This window comes from Schistocerca cancellata, chromosome 4 (assembly GCF_023864275.1).
Source record: "Schistocerca cancellata isolate TAMUIC-IGC-003103 chromosome 4, iqSchCanc2.1, whole genome shotgun sequence".
NCBI lineage: Eukaryota > Metazoa > Arthropoda > Insecta > Orthoptera > Acrididae > Schistocerca > Schistocerca cancellata.
In genome coordinates, this window is record NC_064629.1 from 177,519,962 (window position 1) to 177,546,401 (window position 26,440).

At 40.7% G+C, this 26,440-nt stretch overlaps 1 protein-coding gene across 1 annotated transcript in view; it reads left to right on the forward strand.

Annotated features, from left to right (window-relative positions):
* The window catches only part of LOC126185214 (serine-rich adhesin for platelets-like), a 504,218-nt gene that overhangs the window by 414,679 nt on the left and 63,099 nt on the right, over nt 1-26,440 (forward strand). Inside the window, exons 13-14 of the mRNA XM_049928096.1 lie at nt 4,461-4,644; nt 15,848-15,967. Of these exons, the coding sequence (XP_049784053.1) occupies nt 4,461-4,644; nt 15,848-15,967 (304 nt within the window). The remainder of the gene's footprint in view (nt 1-4,460; nt 4,645-15,847; nt 15,968-26,440) is intronic.

A 26,440-nucleotide genomic window follows, 5' to 3' on the forward strand; every position in this document is an offset into this window, starting at 1 on the left:
AGAATACATTGATGCACATAGGTACAAAGAATGACTGGCTTCATTTTTATTCAGACAACCAATTCATGTTGCCATCTTATTAGAGAAACAATGTACTGATTCAAACTGTTGCCTTACATTAACAGACACTTATTGTTTTTCTTTACTATGATCGCTTTTCAATCTAAACACACTTGACCATGAATTTCATCGTCTTTTGTGTAAGTGTGTGTGTGTGTGTGTGTGTGTGTGTGTGTGTGTGAGAGAGAGAGAGAGAGAGAGAGAGAGAGAGAGAGAGAGAGAGAGAGAGAGAGCATGCATGGGCCTGCATTAGACATGTTGAAGACACCACCTTAACACTTGGGATAAGTACACAGTTCAATCAGGTGTGGGTTGTAGCTTGATAAATCTTGTATAGGTTTTGAAGTCATGTGTGACTCCTCTCAGTTACAGTTGGAGAATCATCTTTGCTCGTGGAGCCCTCTTGAGGTTCGCATTCTACAACCATCATTGTTATAAAAAATCACAATTATGACACCTGCTTTTGAAGTATGGATGACTTGGTGACAGTTGTAATAGCTAAACTATGGCTTAATTGAATACTACCATAGCCTCAAGTGTGTGAAGTTTATTTTCTCTTTTACCTATAGCGGACCAATGTGTAGAGCACAGAGATATGTAACAGGGAACAGGATTAACAACTACATCAACATCTACATCAGACTCTGCAAGCCACCTGATGGTGTGTGGTGGAGGTTACTTCTGGTACCACTAACTGTGCCCCCTTTTTCCTGTTCCATTCATGAATGTTGCGTGGGAAGAATGATTGTTGGTAAGTCACTGTCTTAGCTCTAATTTCTCAGATTTTCTCATTGTGGTCATTCCACAAGATGTATGTGGGAGGAAGTAATATGTTGTTCACCTCATCCCAGAAAGCACTCCCTCGAAATTTCAATAGTAAACCTCCCCGTGATGACAACACCTCTCTTGTAATGTTTATCACTGGAGTTTCTTGAGCATCTCTGTAATGCTCTTGTGCTGACTGAATGATCCCATGATGAAATACACTGCTGTTCATTGGATCTTTTCAATATTTTGGCCTTTTCTCTGCTACCTCCCATTTCAGTGCCAGTATGGTGACAGAGTGAATGAATAGAGGATTTTGAACCACTTATTGATTTTATGCAAGACCAAAACCTCTTAGGGTTTTTACTCAGATCAGTTGACAAAATATCACTTTCAAAGTCACTGAATGCCTCTCTCACTGCTCTCCTTACACTCATCTTCATTTTGTTCAGCTTTTGTTTCTCATCCAGATTTTGACTTCTCTTGAATCTATGATGAAGCTCTCTTTGTTTACATAGCAATTTTCTAACATGGCTATTAAACCACAGTGGGTCTTTCTCGCCCCTTAAGACCTTGCTCGGTGCATACTTGTCTAAGGCACATTGAACAATGCTTTAGTTTTTTTTCCCATTTGTGCTTCACATCTTCACCCTCAGCACTGAATGTTTGTTGTTGACTACTCAGATACTCTACAATTTGCATCCTATCACTGTTGCTGAGCAAAAATATTTTCCTGCCTTTCCTAACATTCCTTGTAAAACTCATAGTCATAGCTGCTATTACAGCTTTATGGTCACTGATACCTTCCTTTGTGTTAACTGATTCAGTAAGTTCAGGTCTATTTGTTGCTAGGAGGTCTAAGACATTTCCTTCATGAGTTGGTTCCCTAATTATCTTCTCTGAGTAATTTTCAGATAGCACATTCAGAATAATGTCACATGAATCCCTGTCTCTGGTACAGATTTGGATGGCATGGCCCTCCAAATCTATTCCTGCTAAGTTGAAGTTACCCCCTTTTACAATGACATCATCAGGAAAATTACTAACAATATTCTGCAAATCTGCAAGTTCTCTCTGAAGAACTCTACCACCACAGCTCCTGGCCTAGTTGGTCTACAAAATAATTTGATTACTATTTTTAACCAACCTTTGTTGCGTACCTTCACCCAGATTAATTCACATTCAGAATCCATGATAATCTCACAGGATACAGTTGAATTCTTTACTGCAATAAATACTCTGCCTCCATTGGGGACTAACTTATCCCCACAGTAAATATCCTAATCTGTACGTAGGATTTCACTGCTGTTTTCTTCCAGTTTCAATCAACTTTCTGGTCCTAATACTATCTGATCATTAAAACTTACAAAAAACTACACTAATTCTGGGGTCTTTCCTTGGATGCTCCTGCAGTTTACTAATATTGTGTTAATCTTTTCTATATCTGATATGTGAGGACAGACATTCTCTGGGAATACTGTGGCTGTTGTAACTTCGGTTTTGGCAGGCAATTCATCTCTGATACCGAGGGGGAGGCCGATTCTAGTGCATGCCTGACCTATTAAGGTGAACCCTACCATTCTGCACTCGATAACAGAGATTGAGAAATTTGCATCCGATATCTTCACAGAGTTGCCTGAGTCTCTGGTTTAGACATTCCACTCTGCTCCAAACCAGAGGACTGTGATTGACCCTGGGTATGATGCAGCTTAGCCTGCACCCCACGTGCAGTGTTAGTCATCTTCATCAAATCAGCCATCTGCCAAAAGGAATTGAGAATGGCCTCAGAAGCCAACTGGCAGGTGTCATTCATGCTAATATGTGCCATAATTTGCAGCCAGTTCCATTCAGTGTGCTTGATAGCTGCCAGTAGGGCCTCTTCCACATCACAGATGAGACCCCCCCCCAACAAACATACAGAGTGCCCTCTGGCATTCTTTCCAACTTTGCCTACTGTTTCCCTGAGGGTGTCCATCACCCGGCTAACATTTGAGCTGCCAATGAATAGCAAACCCACCCTCTGGACGTGTCCAGACAAGGCAGGAGAGTTGGCTGCTGGCCTAACAGAAGAGGCATCCTACACTGGCTCAGAAGTATTATCAACACAGGGTCACATCTCATACCTATAGCTAATGTGTAAGGTATCAGCTCTGTAGTCCATTCCCTTTTGTCTTCTACCCAGTGACATGGGAACTCACCACTGTCCTCCACTCACTCTTGAGCAAAGGTGAACTGGTGAGATGTTTTGTATCAGAAAACTCAGTGACAGCCTGGTCATCTGGGGACTGAAACAGCACCAAGTGTGCCAGAGGTCTTGTCACCAGTGTCCTAATGCCACCAGAAGCCTGTAAACTCTGGTCAACCACCACTGCCTACAGCTATTTATGGACAGCTGTCAATTCTCCTTGTGTGTGCCCACAACAGGCACTGTCCCTATCCACACTGTACTGTGGAAGCATAAAAAGAAAAAAGAAAGGAAAGAAAAAACTGATACCTCAAAATTAAAAACTTACTGTGAGGAGCAACTGAGGAAGTACAAGCAGACCTCCGCAAAAGAGAAAATTACCCAACTGTGGAACTTCTGAGGTTGAAATGTAGGCAAAATGTAAATAAGGGAGTAAACAAACACTTAAATCTGTTATGCAACCTAAGATTGAAGTCCACTAGGTCTTAAAACAAATAAATCTCTGTACTGAAAATGGGTGTATCAACAGTTATGTTTTACTAGAAACTCCTCTTACATAAAAGTACTACAGGAAATAAATACACTAACTCTAGAACACTGATTTAAGCTATATTATATGTATTAACATGAGATTTAAATGGAGTCATGTAATGTGGCACTTCAGATGACAGGTTGCCTCGCATAGATATGCACTAAGATTTATGCAAGGAAACTTAAGAATGAGTTAATAAACACTAGTTTACACAGTAAAATACACAAGTGCAATTCACTTCCTCATGGAAATGCATGAGAAACAGAAAACTAAACTAAATTACTATGTAAGAGACAACTGGTATGGCTTCAGGCACCCTTTCTGTTCTGTGACAGGGGAAACACTGAGCACTATATGCAACAATCACAAGATTTAAATTGGGTCATGTAACATGGTCTTCAGGCATCGGATCACCTCACACAGATATGCACTAAGATTTACACAAAAAAACTAGCTTTTGAGCTCTTGGTATTTTTTTTTTTAGCAAAAGTACACAAACAACCACACATACACCCAAATGGCCATGGCCATGGCCACTGGAGTATGGGGTATCTGTGTGGTTATGTGTACTTTTGGTAGTGCCATGGCCATAGTAGTGTGCATTTGGGTGTCTCTGTGTTTGTGTGTGTGAGTCTGTGTACTTTTGTTAGAAAAAGAGCAAGAACTTAAAAGTAGTGTGGATGCTGTTTCCTGTTGTGTATCTCTGTGATCCATGCTCCACACGTTGATCTATTGTAGGTGAGTGGTTGCCTTTCCCTTAGTTTATGTACAGCTCCCTTCAGGAATTTCCATTATTGGTATTTTCACTGTTACATTACTCACTTTCAGAGGTGACATTTTTTTCCTGAAGAGAGAGTGTTTTTGCTGACAGCAGAAATGTTGCTCACTTCCCTGTAATTAACACTCAATATGTTGTAGGTGGCGTTGAGCAGCTGGAGAAACAATTAAATCTCCAGAATTCAGATCAGAGTGGTGAAAGAAAAGGTGCTGTCACAGCACCAGCAGTCAGCCGCACTTTGTACAATCGAATTGTGAGTTATAACACAGCTCGCAGCCTTGGTTCAGGAGGACTTACTACTCCTGCTGGAACTACAACACCTAGGTAATAAAATTTTATGTGATACATGATATACTGTTATATTCAAATTTGTTTTGTGTTCTATTCTGTGCACAAACATTAAAGGGGCACAAATATAGTTGTAAAGAGATACATATTTTTAATCTTGTTATATGTCAGTGTAAGTATTCAGGTAATTAAAAGTGTTAACGTGAATTTGTATAGACTGCTACAGATAGAGGAGACAATGAGCAATGGACAGGTACATTTCAAAGTAGACTGTTGGCTGTGCCTGCCCACTGCTTAATGTCTCCTTTACATGGTGAATAACAACCTCAACCATACTGAATTTTCCATATTAAAAATATATATATTTTTGTAATTCATCCAGTTCCAATACATGTTGTCATTTGGGACTGAATTAAAACATCTGGACATCATGTCAAATTTGAGGGCTTGTACACAGGGATATAAAGTACTCTCTAACATACCGTTTGACCTTCTACTCCCAATCGTTCAGAGAGAGACTGGCTCATAACAATGTGAATTTCTCCTAGGTAAATCAACTATAAATCATGTCTTCAGCCTAAGGCAAATTTTAGGAAAAAGCAGTTGAATTCAGGATTGGCAAACATCTTCTCTTCATTGACTACAAAGCAACATATGATACCATAATCAGAGAGCTTCTCTACCACATCTTCAATGAACAAGGTACTCCTGGAAAATTGTTAACGTTTGTGAGAATGACAATTAGGTACAAAGTAGTATATGAATGAACACTTATAAGACCAGTGCTTACATACATCAAAAGCTATTGGGATGCAGGATGCCTTTGAGAGAAAGGTACTTTGAAGAATCAGTGGCTCAGCTAGTGAAAGAGGAAGGTGAAAGAGGAATTGTGCTTTCAACCAGATTTAGAGATTGGTGGGGAATGTGGCACTGATGAGTGACACAGAAGTAGCTAAAAGGATGTGAAATGGACATTCTGTGGGTCAGAGTCAACCTATAACCAGATTGAGTCATGGAGGACCTGCAGAAAATGGACTGTAGGTGATACAATGCTTGACTTTTGGATCATCATAACTTGTGAAAAAGTGTTGAAGAGATCAAGTTTCACAATGAACTGTAGAGCCATAGAAGGAGGAGGAGAAGAAGAAGAAGGATGATACAGTTGTCAAATCTGAGTTCTTATACACAAAAGAAACATTAGATATAATCAGAAAGAGATGTCTGGAGGACATGATAAGAAGAGAGAAAACAGCTGCAAAAAGTCTTGGGTGTGAAAATGAAAGGTAGGAGAAGAGGATTAGAACTAACAAAGAACACTACCAGAAGGTAAATGTGGTGGCAGCACTGATAAAAAGAGAAAAAACTACAGTTTTATGGACAATTATTAAAAATTATCTCAAAAGATCAAAATAACACCCTTCTTGTATCTGTGTAACTATTCTGCTCAATCACACAGTTTATAAATGCTTGGAACTTATGAGTCATGGATATCCATTGTCAAACTTGTGAAGTGTGTTCTGAATTAATGATATGGAAATGGGTGCATGATGAAAAATATAGAAGGTGCCATCTCTGGTTACAGATCAATTAGTCTATGCTGTTCAGGGGAATATTGTGCCATCAAAACTACAATCATGTCCAAATCTGAAGGCAGGGTTGTCACTGAAACACAACACCTAGAACTGAAAGCATATTTATTACTGATACCAATGTACAGCCAGAACAGAACTGACCTCCTGGATGGAGATTGCAGCTATTTATACAAATATTGAATATTCTGGAATGCTGGTATTTATACAGACAGTGAATATACCAGAATATACAAACATTACAAACATAAGATACTTCAAGAGATTTCTAGGAATAATAAATAATACATAAGAAATAATTGCTGCTGATCAGATTTGAACTGGTAACACACAGCATGCCAGCCAGAAAAACTAACCAGTACACCATGCTACATGCACCACAGCTCATGGCATTGCTCATTCTCCTGGAGAAACAGTAACCTATTATTTCAGAAGTTCTCAGTTGGGTTGACTACAACACCCTGGATCTAGATCTTGTTGGTGGTCCTCTGTATGGCAGTGCTGGTCGAAACTCACATCCTAGTCGATGTGCGATATCCTCTTCATTATGAAGAACATTGAAGCTACATGATCTTCAAGTGTGTCTTCAGTTTCCTTGAACCTCTCATCACTGATCTGCACCTCTGGACTGTAGTAGGGCTTCATATCGAATTACTGGATGACGTCTTATGCACTCTTGTCTTCTTGTTGAAGGGTTATAAGCCTGTATTTCATATGTGACATCTAGCAAGCAACAAAATATATGATACACCCCAAAGTAGTGCCTTAGTAACTTTCCGATAGTCTTACTTTCCACATAGGTGTAAAAATCCAAACAAAGTCTTCCAGAATGAGATTTTCACTCTGTAGCGGAGCGTGTGCTGATATGAAACTTCCTGGCAGATTAAAACTGTGTGCTGGACCGAGACTCGAACTCTGGACCTTTGCCTTTCGCGGGCAAGTGCTCTACCATCTGAGCTACCCAAGCATGACTCACGCCCCGTCCTCACAGCTTTACTTCTGTTAGTATCTCGTCTCCTACCCTCCAAACTTTACAGAAGCTCTCCTGCGAACCCTGCAGAACTAGCACTGCTGAAAGAAAGGATATTTCAGAGACATGGCTTAGCCACAGCCTGGGGGATGTTTCCAGAATGAGATTTTCACTGTGAAGTGGAGCGTGCGCTGATATGAAACTTCCTGGCAGATTAAAACTGTGTGCCGGACCAAAACTCGAACTCGGGACCTTTGCCTTTCGCGGGCAAGAGCACTTGTCAGGAAGTTTCATAACAGTGCACGCTCCGCTGCAGAGTGACAATCTCATTCTGGAAACATCCCCCAGGCTGTGGCTAAGCCATGCTGGTGACAATCCACATGAGTGTTGACTAATTGGTGGATGATCCCCAGTGTTGATATGGTGTTTTACCATGGGCTGCTTGGTCTCTCTTTTCTCCACTCTGATTTTGAAAGCATCCAAAACTTGAAGTAGAATGGGTATCATTCATTAACATTGTTCCTCAGTCATGCCAGAGCCTACTGGCAGTTTGATAGCAGCTTCCTCCTCTGTGTTGTCTGTAGTGTAGTGGAATATGATTCTTTGTCCATGGCACTCGGTTGGCTTTCCTGGACTGATTTGACTGCCACTATGGACATTCCTTTAGGAATGAGTTGTAGCCATGTGTACATTTAATGATCCAAAGTTCTTCTCGGCCACCTACAATGCTTATAATAGTTGCTGGCATGCAGACTTTTTGTGAGCATCAATAGCTTTTTGCAGTTGAAAAATCCATCATATTTTAATTGGTCATCTTGCTTGAGGACGAGGAACTCACATGACTGATGATGGCAGGGTGATTACATCTTCAATGTCAAACAGCTGCCCAGAGCAATCTTTGTTATGTGTGCTTGTTTGAATAGCTTTCTCAATCTGGAGCTCTGATCATCCACAGTCTGTCACTGCTTGTAATGCCTGCAAGAAGTTCCAACCAAGAATAATATTTTGACTACATTTTGTTATAATGTCAAATTCAAATGGTTGTGATGTGTCATTCATAGTTACACTGAAGAGGCGAAACATTATAACCACCTGCTTAATAGCTTGTTTATTCATCTGTGGAATGAAATACATCACAGATTCTGCATATCAGGGATCTGACAGTTTGTTGGTAGGTTTGTGGAGGTATGTGACACTATATGTATACACACAGGCCATGTAATTTATGTAAATAACAAGTCATTGATTTGCGTATGTGGTGATGGCATTCGATAGCGACCCAGATGGGCTCCATAGGTTTTACATTAGGTGAATTTGTTCACTGAGACATCCGCATGAGTTCACTAAAATGCTCGTCAAACCACTGTAGCAAAGTTCTGGCCCTGTGACATGGACAATTATATAGCTGAAAGATGACATCGCCATTGGGGAAGAAATCAAGCATGAAGGGTTGCAGATGGTTCACAGTTGTCAATGTGTCTTCAGTTACTACCACATGTCCCATTCAAGTGCAGCAGAATGTCTCCCATAGCATAATACTGCTCCCACCAGTCTGTGTCCACGGTGCGCTGCATGTTGTGAGCTGCTGTTTACCTCGATGACTGTATTTGTGGAGACAGCTATCAACCCAGTGTAGCAAAAATGTTATTGACCTGAAGAGTCAACACATTTCCATTGATAGACAGTTGATATCCAGTAGTCCCATGCCCACTGACTTCATAATTGACAATACTGTTTTGTCGACAGGTGAACATGTGTCGGTGGTCTGCTGCGGATTTCCATGCTGAACAATGTACAATGAATGGTGTGCTCTGAAACACTTGTGCATGCACTGACTTTGTGCTCTTTCAGCAAAGATGCCACCTATCACCATCTGTCCTACTTTACAGAGCATACAAGTCTCTGAACTCCATGTTCTGTGAAGAGTCCTCGACATCCGACTATTTAGTGCATAGTGGTAGTTTCACTGTCCTTTCTCTTTCCACAGGTGCTCTCAATAGTGGCTTGTGAACAATCGACCAGCTTCACTGTTTTTGAGATATTTGTTCAAAGGCACTGCATAATAATAATCTGCCCTTTGTCAGAGTCGCGTCTCTCAATGGATTTCCCCATTTTCAGGCCATATTTTTGCTAGGGTGATCCTTCGTCCATGTTTGCTCTGCTTATATACTTTTGCTATGTACTATGTAGTATCCTTGCAACACATGTTCCTGTCAGCTGGAAGTATTTCCAATTTGCAACCTTCAGTGCAATTGCTTTCATTTCACAGAACATAGTCTTCTTTAGCTGATGATGAAATCTATCCAACATTGCAGAAATGGGAGATCCTTTGTCAGCTACCACCCATTCAAGTTGCTCATTGATGATGACATCAGTAAGATTTCCTGACATCTTGTTGATTGGTGTCATGGAGGATTTTCATTTGTGGTGGCCTCACCTCCATAAATGGTTGCCTTGCTTAGTTTTCTTGAATTCAGTGGCTAGATGATTGGCTGGTACCTCTGTATGGTGATGGGGAATGCCTACAGAATATTGGGGAGCAACCTTGTTCAGGGTAAGGTGACTGGTTTTATCGTACAGTTCATCTATAATTGTCTACAGTTGGTTGTAATTAATTGGTTGTAATTAATATGACTGTTGCGATGGTTGACAACTTGGGGCTTAATAGTCACTGAACACTCAGATGCTGGGTTGTTGTCTGAAGATTACAGCATAAGTTCAAGTTGGCTGAGTCCATTCTCCATTGAATGTTCAACTAGTGGTGGAGATTGGTGCCAAAGATTGACACTCCATTGAATGTTCAACTAGTGGTGGAGGTTGGTGCCAAAGATTGACACAACTCTTTTTCTACTTTCTCTGTTACCTCCTGACATATGGGGTCACCATTCATGGCTGCTATATCTTGTCTACTTGGTCTAACAGTTCTGGATGCTGTACACCGCTGTATCTCTTTCCTTACTACCTAGTTGAGAGAGGTGAGCTCATTGTGGTCTTTGACAACTGCCATTGGTTCCAAATTTGTCTGTTGGTCATACTTCTTTCCTCCAACTCTTTCACAGCATTTCCTTGATTAAATGGCCCCACTTGATAAAGTCTTCTGTCACCTTGAGTTTGTGTACCAGAAGAGTGTGGTAGATGTGTTCTGCAACTAATTTCACAAGTGTGAGATTTCATCAGATGCTGTCATACTCAGATTTCCAATCTGGTACAGGACCAAAACATTCTGTATATATGACTTTTGTGTTAGCAGAAGAGCCAACACCGTGTTACGAGTGGAGACCAAAATGCACACATTTTAGCTCAAGCAGGCTAGCGTGAGGAGGGAAGCAGTACACTGACGTGAGGTCTGGAACATGACAAGGAATGAGAATTCAGAAAGCGGACGTAATTAGTTTGATACTTAACTTTAATCCATTAATGATGAACGTCGCTCTTGACGGTACATGAATCACAATATTATCTGTTCAGAATACATAGTAATTATAGTAACTGAATATGGCGGCTTGCTAGGTCGTAGCAAATGGCGTAGCTGAAGGCTATGCTAAACTGTCGTATCTGCAAATGAGAGTGTATGTAGACAGTGAACCATTGATAGCATTGGCTGTACAACTGGGACGAGTGCTAGGGAGTCTCTCTAGACTAGACCTGCTGTGTGGTGGCGCTCGGTCTGCAATCACTGATGGTGGTGACATGCGGGTCCGACATATACTAACGGACTGCGGCTGATTTAAAGGCTACCACCTACCTGGCGGTGACACCACAATGAGCATGTCATTATCCCTTGACACTGGGTCATGTTCTTCAATTGGTGAGTGGACTTGCTGCTGATTGTTGCCAGCCTGGAATTTGTCCCAGCTACAAGGCTTCTCTTCATTGTTTTTGAACCACTGTAGGGCTGTGCCACCCAAGTGAAATTAAACATTTGTCAAACACATCATGTCATCCCACCTGTTTTACTTGTTGACTTGATTGAATCCTTTCAGCCATTTTGCTGGGTTTTGACCAGTATCTCCAGAAAACAATGAAGGATGATGTGAAGCTGACTTGTAGTTGTTTTGGAAACCATCTGTCTCCTGAATATACATATCTTACAAATGATTTACTGTTTGTATTCTGGTTTCTATCTGTGCAGGTAATGTATTTTGTTTCACCTAATTGGAGCCATTGTTACATAAATGTTTTGATGTACCTGGTATCTCCATCACGCAATATCACATTGAAACCACAATCAGGTCCAGATCTGAAATACAACACTTAGAACTGAAGCATGTTTATTATTGACACCAACATACAGTCAGAACAGAAATGACATGCTGGACAGAGAGTGCAGCTATTTATTCAAAAACCGAATATCCCAGAATACTGGAATTTATACACAGATTAAACATTCCAAAATATATGAACACAGACATAAGATATTTCAAGAACTTTCCCCAAGGAATAAATACTACATAAGAAATAATTGTTGGTGGTCAGGTTTGAACTGGCAAGTTGCAGCATGCCAGTCATGACACCAGGCAACTGAGTGCTGCATGCATCACAGCTCACCACAAGAACTGACAGTTTAACTCAATTACCTTTTCTGTGCATTTCCCTAAACTTTGTGATCAGTGGTCCTTGCAGTTGTGTTAAACAGACTACATAAGCATACTGAGCTGTGGTAGAAATTCCTCAGTAACAGTTCTTATTGTCATCTCTTTTTCTGAAACTGGGTGGTTTAGTAACATAGTTGTTATCTAATATTATTAACCCAACACTTTGGAGATAAGCTTGAAATCTTTTCACATTACTCTCAAAAAGCGTTATGATAATCAGATCCTTCTACTGGATTTATGTTTTATGCATAATAGTTCACACAACACAGGCCAGCATCTACACTTAGTGAATCGTAACAGTGACAACATACTTAACGAACAGTTTCAACAGCAAACTTACCAGATGTGCTTCTACGTATATTAGACTTACATAAAGCATACTTTCTTGATTACTAATTACTCACTTGGTGAGAAGACTTACAGAAACACTTGCCATGGAGATGTTCATGTGTTGGAGGCAAAACTCAAATTCTGACATGGAGATGTTGATGTGTTTATGACTAAACATAGACTGTTTTACAGACTGAATGACTTGCTGTCAATATGAATTTGACTACATCTCAATAGTCATAGCAACACAGAGATGTTAACCTTGTGAGTGACTAAGGCAGACTGACTGAACCTTTGTCCAGTATTCTTACTTATAGAAGAGCATTTGAATAATTACTGAATTTGGCTATTAATGCTTAATTTATGATGGGGGAAAACTCCACAACTGGTGGATATAGAATTACAGTCTGTGAAGAAATAAGCTCATAGAAATACAACTGAAGAAAATAGTTCAACATGACAGAAGTGCAACCCTTCTGCAAATTGCTGCAGATTTCAATGCTGGCCCATCAACAAGTTTCAGCATGTGAATCATTCAACAAAATGACATCTATATGGGCTTTTGGAGCAAAAGGCCCACTCGTATACCCTTGATGACTGCACAACAGAAAGCTTTATGCCTCACCTGGGCCCATCAACACTGATATTGGACTGTTGATGACTGGAAACATGTTGCCTGTTCCAACGAGTCTTGTTTCAAATTGTATCGAGTGAATGGACATGTATGGGCATGGAGACAACCTCATGAATCCATGGACCCTGCATGTCAGCAGGGACTGTTCAAGGTGGTGGAGTCTCTTTAATGGTGTGTGGCATAGGCAGATGGAGTGATATGGGGCCCTTGATACATCTAGATATGACTCTAATAGATGACACATATGTAAGCATCCTTTATGATCACCTGCATCCTTTCATGTCCATTATGCATTCCGACAGACTTTTGCAATTCCAGGAAGACAATGCAACACCCCACACATCCAGAATTGCTACAGAGTGGCTCCAGAAACACTCTTCTGAGTTTAAACACTTCCGCTGGCCACCGAACTCCCCAGACATGAACATTATTGATTATACCTGGGATGCCTTGCAAGGTGCTGTTCAGAAGAGATCTCCATCCCCTCATACTAATGGATTTATGGACAGCCCTGCAGGATTCATGGTGTCAATTCCATCCAGCCCTACTTCAGTCAATAGTCGAGTCCGTGAAACACCACATTGCAAGACTTCTGTGTGCTCGCGGGTGCTGTACACAATATTAGGCAGGTGTACCAGTTTCTTTGACTCTTCAGTGTAATACCAACTACAATAGGAGAAAATTTTCAAGGCTGCCTGAAATCTGTGTTGCAAAGTACCTTTATTTACTTATTTTTAGAAGAATTCTGTAGTTGTGGGGAGAGGGCCTGCAGGTCGGTAGTTTGCCCTCCTGCGCCCCTCCCCCCCTCCTCCTCTCTCTCCCTGTATTCACCTCTGCTGGGGCCTATGCCTCTCACAATGAAGTGCTTTACCAGTACAAGTACATCTGCATCAACAACCACAGCAAAATCTGTGGATGATCTTATTTGAGTCAAACCTGGTTAGATTTAATAATAACTAGGGATTTTTAATGTTTTCTAGTAAAATGTTGTGTAAACCTGGTTAGATTTAATAATAACTAGGGATTTTTAATGATTTCTAATAAAATGTTGTAATGGTCTTGATGTTGAGAGGGGTTTAAGTCTAATCTTCCTTCCTAGTTTTTTTCTCTGTAAATTCCTCCATTTGGTTCATATGCAGTATGTCAGTTCTACATCACATCTCCACCTAATGTTGTAACTAGGCAGCCTGAATCAGACTGCAGGATAGGATAGAGTTACTGCATAAAATATTCATAGCTGCTCAAAGGTGACTGCGTATACTGCTGAAGCAATGTAATGCATAAACAGACGAGTCAGTTAGTGGTAGGTCTCATATTGGAGACCTATGTGACAATGTGTAGCTGAGCCACAGTATTTCTCTTCTGAATATGAAATATTACATGTGTGAACATAATAAGAATGTTTGTTATGCCTGCTGCTTCTGTTATACTGTCTAGTTGTTTTTCTTTTTTATTTATTCTACTAGCTGAGTGCCCAGCATTGCCCAGGCATGTATTTATTCCAGTCTTCTACAATCTGTTCCTCCCCTCTCTGTTGATTTTCTCCTTCATCCTCTGACCATCTCCTCCTCTCCCCTCTAATTTCATCTTTTTTTAACCCCATCTCTTTGTTCATAACCTCCTCTCCCCTCTCTCTGTCTATCTCCTCCTCCTCCTCCTCACTCTGTTAATCTCCTCCATTTCCTTTCTCTGTCCATCTCCTTCTCTCCCCTCTCTTTGCCTCTCCATCTCCTCCTCTCTCCACATTCCATGCTCACCCCAATAGGGGGCTGGTGCTTCTTACCCCAACAGTGTTTATTTCCAGACTGTACATAATATTTGTACTAAATTTGGTTGAAATCATTCCAGGGCATTATAATGAACTTTTTACCATGGCTTTGCCATGAAAACACATCTCAAATATATTTAATGTGTATTTAACATATCTGTATACATATTCCTCCTATATCTCTAGAGAATTTACAGGTAGATCCACTGTTATATGTTGCTACTGTCTGAAAAATGTGTTTTGAATAGAGTTAGTAGTATAGAAGTAATAAATTAAAAAGTCATACATGAAGCTGCAGTTTTTCACACATTTCAGTATTTGATGTCATATCTCCTGAACTGTGTCTCATAGAATGATATATTTTTGCAGCTCTACTCAGTGGCATATGGGGATACTGTCTGCAAAAAGTATTGTGTATAGAGTTAGTAGCAATGAAATAATAAATTTAAATGTCTTGCATGATGTGACAGTTTTCATGCATGCCAGTGTTTATGACACCATATCTCCTGAACTATGTGTTGCACAGTGATATAATTTTTTTGGTACATTCAGTGGTACATATAAGTACTCTCTGCGAAATGAGTAAATAAGTAATAAATTAAAATTTCATGGTTCATGTGGCAGTTTTACTGCACGAACGGTGCAAATGTAGTAATGTTATGTGTGTGAAATCTTATGGAACTTAACTGCTAAGGTCATCAGTCCCTAAGCTTACACACTACTTAATCTATATTATCCTAAGGACAAACACACACAACCATGCCCGAGGGAGGACTTGAACCTCCGCCGGGATCAGCCACACAGTCCATGACTGCAGCGCCTCAGACCGCTCGGCTAATCCCACACCGCGAAAATGTAGTAAGCAATAAACATTTTTCCTTTCGTCATTCTGTGGGGATCATCAGCAAGAAAAAGTTTCATGAAGGTTTGAAATTATGTGTAAAGTTTGTTGCAAGTCTCTAAGTGTTCTCATTCTCAGATACTGGATTACTAAAGTATGAATATTTGGGTGTCATGGGCTACACTGCTTTTTCACTTCCACCACCACCCCTATACCTTTGATAGGTAAGTGCTTCTTACCCCCACAGTGATGATTTGCAGACAGTAAATGATATGCCACCAACCATGTGTGGTTGAATCTGGTCCAGTGGTTTAGGAGCTGATGTGGGATACACATACATCCATTTTTATAATATATATTGATTAAATCTATGAATATTAGACACAGTGTAGCTATAGGCAAATCAGTCAGCAACACTATTAATAAGTAATTAAAGTATTGAAGTACATGCTTGTCTCAGTAAAGCTAATTTTATCATTTGGATTTTTACTAACATCATGTTTCTCCCACAGATACACAACATCATTTCAGAATCGCCCAGAGAGGCCTCAGAATGCTGGACTGGAGAAAATTCAGGAAATTCAGACACTCAGGAGAGAAAAGCCAACATATGTTACCATTCGTAGAGAAAGGTTTGTAAAAGTGTTTTTCAAAGAGCCCTTGTCATACAAATGTTTGAAGTTGCAGTCGACCAGACATATATATTTCTTGTGGCTTAAAATAGGAAAATGTTAATAAAATTTTCTCGGGCTTCCAGCAGCATCAGGTGGTTTAACTCCCATGAGCTTTCGACCTAGCTCACCTCAGTCATCAAAACTGACCATTATAACTCCTTGACTAAGACCCAGTTGTTTAATTCTGTTGATAAAATAGTTGGTGTTCTTGATGTGAGGAGATATAATGATTAGTTTTGATGTGGTCTCCCTGTTTACACGTGTTCCAGCCAAAGACTGTATAGATCTCCTCTCCCAGACTGTTTAAGCACACCTTGGCATCGTCGTATTTCCTACATGGCAGCCAGTATTTTGACCAATTGGACGGTGTGGCTATCAGAAGCCCATTAGCTCCATCCATAGCCAACTTTTTTATGGAAAAATTTGAAGACATTGCCTTGGACATGGCTCCAGCTAAGCCAAGTTGCTTTTATCATTATGTTGATGGCACTTTTATCATCTGGCTCAATGGTCGTGAAAAACTGGGAGAATTCTTTGAACACCTGAACAGTATTCACGGCCACATCAAGTTTACGATGAAAGTCAAGACAAATGGTGCATTACCCTTCCTTGACGTCCTCGTTCAACAGAAAACCAATGGGTGCCTCAACCACAGTGTCTACAGGAAACCAACAAATGCTGATCGGTATGTGCACCCTCTCAGCCACCACCATCCAGCACAAAAAATTGTGTTCTGAATACCCTCATCCATCATGCTTAAGTCATCTCAGACACTGAAAGTCTGCCACTAGAACTGAGCCACCTCCAAAAAGTCTTCGGGGAAAACGGGTACAGCCACGGACAGGTATCACAGGCTATATCTGGTGTGACACGCAAGAAACACATCAACAGAGAAGAGAACACCACCAAAGAATAAAGTAAGAAACTTGTGTTTGTGCCTTTCTGTGGTACTATGTCAGGGAAGATTAGCCGGCTCCTGAAGAGATATAACATTTCATCGGTGTTCAGGCCCACAGCAAAAATTTGACAGCTCATGAGGCCTGTGAAGGACGATCTAGGGCTTAGAATGTCTGGCGTTTACAAGATACCATGTCAGTGTGGCTGTTACTATGTTGGCCAGACAGGACGCACTGTGGAGCAATGTCAGATGGAACACGAGAGGTACTTACGCCTACGCTATCCAGAAAAATCAGCCGTGGCAGAACATGGCTTAGAAAATGGACACCAAATTCTTTTCAACGAAACATCTGTCATTATGAGGACGAAGGTATTTTGGGATAGCATCATAAAAGAAGCTATTCAAATAAAAACCTCTGAAAACACCATCAAAAAGGTCGGCAGTTTGCAGCTCAGCATAGCCTGGGACCCAGCCATCGCGAGGTTAAAACAGCCGCGATGGATGCGGGATGAAAACATTATCATATATGGTGAGGAAGAGAGCACTAGTGACATCACAGCCAGCAGCGTGGCTATATAATGAGACGTCCACAGCAATACAGCAGTCATTCTTACCACTTGACAATAACTGCGGAGAGCTCAGTAGAAAGCTCGCAGGATTTTAACCAACTGACGCGGATGGAACCCAAGAAAATTTTTTAATTCGTATCTCCATTAAACCATGCATTCATACTATAGGAAAATGTATTTAAATTGGTATTTTAATGGAAATAAATTGCAAAATAATTGTCAGTTGGTTACAAAAGGACAATAAAATGTCACTTTTGTGGATTTATAATTTGAATCTATCTGTTTCAAAAGTTCATATCCATCTTTAGGAGACTAGATTAAATTTAAAATTTCTTGACTAATTAAAACTGTGTATTGGACTGGGACAGGAACTTGGCCCTTGCATTTTGTGGGCAGTACTCTTAGTAGCTGAGCTATCTCACAACTACTTCCAGTGAAATTTTTCTGTCTTTATTTATTTCTGATGGTAATGTCAGGCTTTCGTTAGATCACAGTTTACATAATCCCTTTGCTCTAACTTTAGGTGTAATCTGAAAATCTATTACCTACACTTTTTCAGGAAAGCACTAGTTTAGTGTTTGGTGGGTAAATTAATATAGCCTGTCTGGGGCATTCAGCAGGAAAAAAGAAAACATAATGTAACATCTTCAAATTCAGTTTGCTTCCAGCTGTGAGCAGCTTTCCTAGCCAGAATACAGGAAAGCAGTTGTACAACAATATACACTGATAAGCCAAAATATTATGGCCACTACCAACTGTGATGTTGAATGCCACCTGGTGGCATTGCAGGCACATAATGTGGTAGCAAAGATATCTAAGCAGAGCAAACATGGATAGGGGATCAGTGTGGGATCCGTACCAGATCGGGTTGACGGAGGAGATAGAGAAGATCCAAAGAAGAGCGGCGCGTTTCGTCACAGGGTTATTTGGTAACCGTGATAGCGTTACGGAGATGTTTAACAAACTCAAGTGGCGGACTCTGCAAGAGAGGCGCTCTGCTTCGCGGTGTAGCTTGCTCGCCAGGTTTCGAGAGGGTGCGTTTCTGGATGAGGTGTCGAATATATTGCTTCCCCCTACTTATACCTCTCGAGGAGATCACGAATGTAAAATTAGAGAGATTAGAGCGCGCACAGAGGCTTTCAGACAGTCGTTCTTCCCGCGAACCATACGCGACTGGAACAGGAAAGGGAGGTAATGACAGTGGCACGTAAAGTGCCCTCCGCCACACACCGTTGGGTGGCTTGCGGAGTATAAATGTAGATGTAGATGTAGATAACAAAGATGTGGGCTGCAAGTGGGAAGATCCATTGAGATAAGCAACTTTGACACAGGGCAGATTACTATTATGCAGAGCCTGTGAGTCAGTATCTTGAAAATGGCAAAACTGGTCATATGTTCACATCCTACTGGCATAAATATAAATATGGTAAGAGGTAGAAGGACAATGAAACTACCGCTAGATGCTAAATGGTCAGATGCCCGCGACCCTTGACAGAATGCAGGGTTCAGAGCCTTGTCTGCTCTGTAAAGTAGGATAGGTGATGATCTGCAGCATCTCTGCTGAAAGAACAATTCTGGTGCAAATGTTGTGAAGCACGCCATTCATCGTTCGTTGTTGAACATGGTGCTCCACAGTAGACCACCCCTATGTGTTCACATGTTGACCCAACAACTTCACCAGTCACAAATGCAGTGGGCATGGGACCATTGGGATAGACCATCAATCAATGAAAATGTGTTGACTCTTTGAATGAATCACATTTTTGCTACACCAGGTTGATGGCCATCTTCATATGGAGGTCAACAGCAGCTCGAAAGATGCAGCACAACATGGATGCAGCCTGGTGGGGGCAGTATTATGCTATGACAGACTATCTCCTGTGCTTGAATGGGACATGTGGTAGTAATTGAATATGCATTGACAGCTGTGAACCATCTGCACCCCTTCATGCTTGATGTCTTCCCCGACGGCGATGTCATCTTTCACCAGTATAATTGTCCATGTCTCAGAGCCAGAACTTTGCTACAATGGTTTGAGGAGCATTATAGTGAACTGATGTAGATGTCTCAGGGAACAAATTCGCCTGATGTAAATCCTATGGAACCCATCTGGGTCGCTATCAGTTGCCATTACCATATATGCAAATCAGCGGCCCTTTGTTTATGTGAATTATATATGACCAGTGCATAGACATCTAATGCCATATGCCTCCACATGCCTACCAGCAAAATTTTGGATCCCTGATATGTAGAATCAGTGGTGTGTTTCATTCAAAAGATGGACAAATAAGTTATTAAGGAGGTGGTCATAAAGTTTTCTCTCATCAGTGTATATTTTTGTGAATGCCTCATTTGTAGATGGGCTTGCTGTGAAAGTGTCTACTAGCAGGCTAGGAGGTGACTGTTGACTTATTTTGGCACTAGAAGATATTAAGACAAAAATTGTGAAAACTGATACACAAGAAATTTAGAGTTATTACTCTATTTGCATCATTCATACAACTCGTGAAGAACTATAATTGGCAGGATAAGATGAATATAATGCTGTTGTACAGACAATCATATCCCTTTTGGATGACTTCTTTCCACAGATGTATGCACTATACAATCAAAGTAGTGATACAAGCAAGCAGAAGTTGTATCAAACATAATGCCACGATTGAGACTGGAGCACCATGTGGCATCCATTCCCTGTCACTCTTTTTCATGCAGTTTGATTTTACCAACCAGTAGTTCCCTCACTCATCATCACACAGAAGAGCATTCACTGACTGTGACCCAATATGTGCACAGCTCTTCCACATTGCTAAAGAAAAAATTGGTGGTTGGGTACATCTCAACATAGTATGGGACGTAGTGATGAGTAAAGAAAATGCATCGTCCCTGCATGCACTTCGACTCCACAGTATACATGAGACTGAGTGCAAACAAGTTCGATTTGTGTGGCTATACACCAAATGTATGTAGTTGTGTTGTTAGGGGAAACAGACTTCCCTCTCTCACACACTGCAGCTGAATGAATTTTACACACATTGACCATATGCCTGCAGGCCTCTAGTTGAGAGCCATATGCAGCACCTCATTACAGAAAATGCCATAAGGTCTTAAGTGATAATTACAGACACTATAAATATGAACTATACTGATAGGATACATAACTCTCAGAATATAATTAAATGAATAGCGGATAAGATGGGGACAGTATTGAGGAAACAAAAGAAATGGCCATATACAAATTAAATGAAATGGGAAAACAAATGTAATTGACATTGCAAAAATATCTAAAATCTTCCATTATCATTTCTTATCAATTGATGGTAAACTGAATAGGAATTTCAGTAACACAGCTCAATAGCAGAGAAACTTAAGCAACAATTAATTCTTGCAATTTAAAGTCTTGTGTGACTATTATCAGACATCATATAAGATAACAAAGGTTTGAGCATCTTATGTTAGCAATGTCGATACTTTCAGAATATAATATTTGTAATAGATTTGATTCTTACAGGGGAAGTGTACCCTAGCTCAAAGAGCTGAAACTGAATGAAAATTATTTTAAAATATGGAAATGTGTCTGTTCTATCACTCATAAAAATCATTTATGTATAAAACTTTCAATTTTTTTGCAGTCAGTATTTGAATGTTTATTACTCTAAAACCTACAAGTCACTGAAGAAACAATATTATTTAACAGTTATGACCAGCACATTCACAAGAGTTGTAAATGAGTCATTATTTGGTGAAAAACTAAACATTTGCTTGAAACAATGAATGTTGACACATACAGGCACTTACAATGTCATATTCCATATAAAAAAATAGAAGTTGTTGTGTTGCTCTTAATCATCATCAAAGTGCAAATTTGGGTTAAAAATGAAGTAATTGAAGTATAGTGGAATGGAACAGTAACCACACTTGACAAGGGCTACACGTGGACATTCTGTATCATTTTTTTATGTATCCACACTGCGGTTGTTCAGTATCCTCCGCGATCACATTATGAAAATATGCAGCAGCAATATTAACTCAATAACCAAAGATTTGCTATGCATATGCTAGCACAGCTCTGTATCTAGGTGCAGGAAGTTGGTTCTAGATAACAGTAACGATGAGTGATGAAATGTTGGTCATGTTATGTGACCTGCAGTTTGTAAATTTGGAATTGTGTAAAATCACAAGTGATCTAGCATACAGCTTGTACTGTCTAAAAAAATATACATCCTGAAGTCCCCAGTTATTAAGCTGTCATTGGTGGCAACATCTTTAACATAATATACTTATTGGGAAAATATTCATCAATCAGTCTGTAGTCTTTTGTCTCCTGATGATCGCGAAGTAATAGACCTTTCTCATCAACATTTTTACCAACAACAGAATATATGAAAGCTTTTAATAATGCTCTTTGGTCATTTTTCTACTTTTAATCACTTCAGAATGGATGCTCTGTAGTCACAATGCTTCTTGTTTCTTTGAAACCTGCATATCAAGTAAACCCTTTGTTTCCTGCTAATAAATTTGCAGTAAAACTTGTTTGCCAATCGACATTCCATGGATACACTCACATCTCTTGTGTAACTGTGTGTGGACCTATTAACAGACAGTACTACTGTTGTTTATTTCTTCTCTCTGTATGACAGAGTTGAAGAATATAAAAAAAAAATTGGCTCTTGCTGGCTATCCCATACAAGTTCTCCTTACTTATGTATTTGTCCTTAATGACCACAAAATATCCTGATGCGTGCATCTTAATATGGTTTTCATAGACCTCTTTGTGAACCATAACCATAGTGATTTGTCTGGACAAAATGTTATATTCTTATTTAAAGCAAATGAGAAAATACAAATAAGCTTTAAAACTGCCAGAGAAATTACCCTAGCCATTTCCAGAGCCCATGCTTGAATGTTCCAGTAGTGAACATCTGATCTGTTGTCTTGAACTCTGTTATTGTCCTCTGATATACCCTTTTAAATATTTCAAATTTGATCTTTTGTTTCTCTTGAAATGAACTAAATTTTGTTTTTTGTACTTCACATAATTTGAAATTACTTTGATGCTGGATTCTGAACAACTGCAGCTATAAAAGATCATTAGTTTCTTATAAGTAATGTAATTACTATCCTCATAAAGTTTGGTCAGCAATACCATGCAGCATAATTGTTCATAATATTTTAGGGGGTGAAGGTGCTTATCCACTTTGACTCATTCCTTCAGTTGCTGGATATGATATTTCAGAGCAGTTGGACTTCTCATACATGTGTGTCTTTCCACTCTACCATCACACTTCATATAATATGCACTGAATGGCCCACCTTCAAGTCAAATTACATCTTCATTATGCAGTGTGTTAATCCAACATATCTTTTCATACAGCAGCTTAACAATGTTCAAAATATTAAATGGTAACAATGTTCAAAATATTAAATGGTTTCTGTCTTACTGATGTTTGATGTTAATACTTGGATTTCTCTACTATGCACAACAATAGTCTCATTTGTGCTGTATCAAAACAGAGAAGCTAGTACAATGATCTTCAGATTGCTCTAGCAGCCACTCATATCTACTGATCAGCCAGCACATCAATTGGAACTCACCACTGTGCTCCTTGAACCACTCCATCACACTCCTAGTTTCGTGATATAGTGCATTATGTTGTTGAAAAACGCCACTGCCATTGGGAAACATGATCATCATGAAGGGGTGTAGGTGGTCTGCAACCAGTGTATGATGCTCCTTGGCCATCATCTTGCCCTGCACAAGCTCCACTGGACCCATGGATGCCCATGTGAATGTTCACCAGAGTATAATGGAGCCACCACCAGCTTGACTCCATCACGTGGTACAGGTGTCAAAGAGCTGTTCAGGTGGAAGACAGTGAGTTTGGGCCCTCCCATTGGCATGACGAAAAAGATATTGGGATTCATCAGACCATACTCTTCCAAAGCACCAATCTCCAGTGCCAATGGTCACATGCCCATTTCAATTGTGGTTGCTGTCGTCATGGTGTTAACATTGGCACATGCATGGGTCGTCAGCTGCAGAAGCCCATTGTTAGGAGTGTTCGGTGCACTGTGTGTTCACACACATTTGTACTCTACTCACAATTAAAGTCTGATGTTATTTCTGCCACAGTTTGCCACCTGTCATGTTTTACAATCTGCCCAGCCTGTGATGGCTGAAATCTGTAATGAGGAATGGCTGCCCAGCCCCAAGACATCTGACTGTCCTTTCAACTTGGTTTTGTCATGTAATGAAGACAGTCACCACAGCACTCCTCAAACACCCAACAAGTCATGCATTTTCCAAAATGCTTGTGTCAAGCCTCAGAACCATCACAATCTGCCATTGGTCAAACTCAGATAGATTGCATGCCTTCTCCATTCTACACACAGACAGCATGCTCACTGATGCTACATGCACTGAACGTGTCTGACTAGAAGTCATCCCTCATTAGGTGATGCTGCTGTCACATGGTTGGGTTTATATTGATAGCAGGTCAGTGTTCATAATGTCCTGGCTGATCAGAGTAGTTTTACAGGTGAATGACGCTGATAGCTGTTCAAAGAGGTACAAGATAATATATTAAGTTCATTTCTGGTTGACTTTAGCCTTTGCCATTGAACCTGGGGTACATTTCTCATTAGTTTTGTAAGAGCACAGAAGCAGAGTAAGTGAACTTTCAGCTCCCAGCACTGCACATGCATCCCAAATCCACTTATCCTACACACACCGGTTGTTGGCCACAAATACAGCTGGCTGTGCAGAGTAAAAGTGGTTCTTTTCTGTAGGTTGGGGTTGTGTTGTCACCAGTAGCAGTTCTTTCATGCCTTGTTCGAGTCAATAGGCCACCAGGGCATTACTCATTAGAGTGTATGTATGTATTTTGATATGAATAAAGTTATGTAAATGTAACTGGGCCATGGCTACGAGTACTGACCACCTGCTAACCATGATGACCCCACAACCCAACACTGCTCATCCTGGACCAGATCCCTTATGAAATGTTGTCTGTAGTGGGCTCCTGGCTCCTCAGTTTTCCTTCACCCATCGCCATTCCAGAGGAAAGAAGTAAACCTACAGTCCTCCATGGGGCATAACAATGACCCTGGAGTGACTCTGACAAAGTAACCGTAGCAAACTGTGAATACAAGGTGATGCACTCAATTTTATCATGTATTATACCACATGCAGTTGGGCAGCAGGAAGACTGAGACATTGTAAAACATTTAAAGAAGCAATACAAATAGCGGTTTGCTTTGTTGAAGAGCTATGGAGACCTCAAATTGATTTCAGACTGGATCGTCTTGTGTTTGAAGTAAGGAGTAAGGAGAGGTATCGATGTCGGTTGGTGAGGCCTGGCACGAAGTTGGCATTCCAAAACATCAAAAGGTGTTCTATAGGATTCAAGTCAGGACTCTGTGCAGGCCAGTCCATTACAGGGATGTTATTGTCATGTAACCACTCCACCATGGGCCATGCATTATGAACAGGAGCTCAATCATGTTGAAAGATACAGTCGCCACATCCGAAGTGCTCTTCAACAGTGGGAAGCAGAAGGTGCTTAAAATGTCAATGTAGGCCTGTGCTGTGATAGTGCCATGCAAAACAACAATGGGTGCAAGCCCCCTCCATGAAAATCATGACCACACCATAACACCAACACCTCCGAATTTTACTGTTGGCACTACACACGCTGGCATATGACGTTCACCCGGCATTCACCATACCCTCACTCTGTCATTGTATTGCCACATTGTGTACCATGATTTGTCACTCCACACAAGAATTTTTCACTGTTCAATCATCCAATGTTTATGCTCCTTACACCAAGTGACACGTCGTTTGTGATTTACCGGCGTGATGTGTGGCTTATGAGCAGCTGCTTGACCATGAAATCCAAGTTTTCTCACCTCCCACCTAACTGTCATAGCACTTGCAGTGGATCCTGATGCAGTTTGGAATTCCTGTGTGATGATCTGGATAGATGTCTGACTATTACACATTATGACCCTCTGCAGCTGTTGGCGATCTCTGTCAGTCAGCAGATGAGGTTGGCCAGTATGCTTTTGTGCTGTATGAATCTCTTCATGTTTCCGCTTCACTATCACATTGGAAACAGTGGACCTAGGGATGTTTAGGAGTGTGAAAATCTCATGTACGGCGTATGACACAAGTGACACCCAATCACCTGACCACGATCAAAGTCCGTGAGTTCTGTGGAGTGCCCCATTCTGCTCTGTCACGATGTCTAATGACTACTGAGGTCGCTGATATGGAGTACCTGGCAGTAGGTGGCAGCACAATGCACCTAATATGACAGACTTATGTTTTTGGTAGTGTCCAGATACTTTAGATCACATAGTGTATATACATTAAGAACAGTACTGGATAAAATATACAACTCTGAGGAACACCTATGTTTATATGTTTTTTGTAGATAATTACTTTACTAAAAAATTTGGTGTCAGCAGATATATAAGCCATCTCCACCTTTTGCACTTTGTTTTCCCTTCTGCACCCTGTTTTCCAGGTAAGATTGGAACCACTCATTCTGCTGTTCATCTTATACCTAGTGTAGTAACACGGTTCACGTTTTCCGTCGCACTTCAGAGTAGACCGAGAACTGTCTCATAGGCATGCCCGATGTGAACTGACTGGGCACGGCCCATGCTGCCTGAGTTGTTGTTGTTGTTGTTGTTCCGCTGGCAGAGGTCGCGGCCGAATTCTCGCGTGCCCTCTGGTGGACGGGACTCTATTTGCGGCAACTACCGTCCGTGACGCACCGTGCCGATGTGCGCCTCCTGCGATCTTTCTGGTGGCTACTGCACTCTTCCTCCTTCAGGGGGTGAAGCCACTGTGATCCACTGCGTCAGAAGGTGGAGCGTCGTGCAGGAGTGATGACCTCCACGTCCATTGGAAGGCTGGAGTCTAGGGGATCTGCCAACCCTCGAGCCGGAACCTTCAAA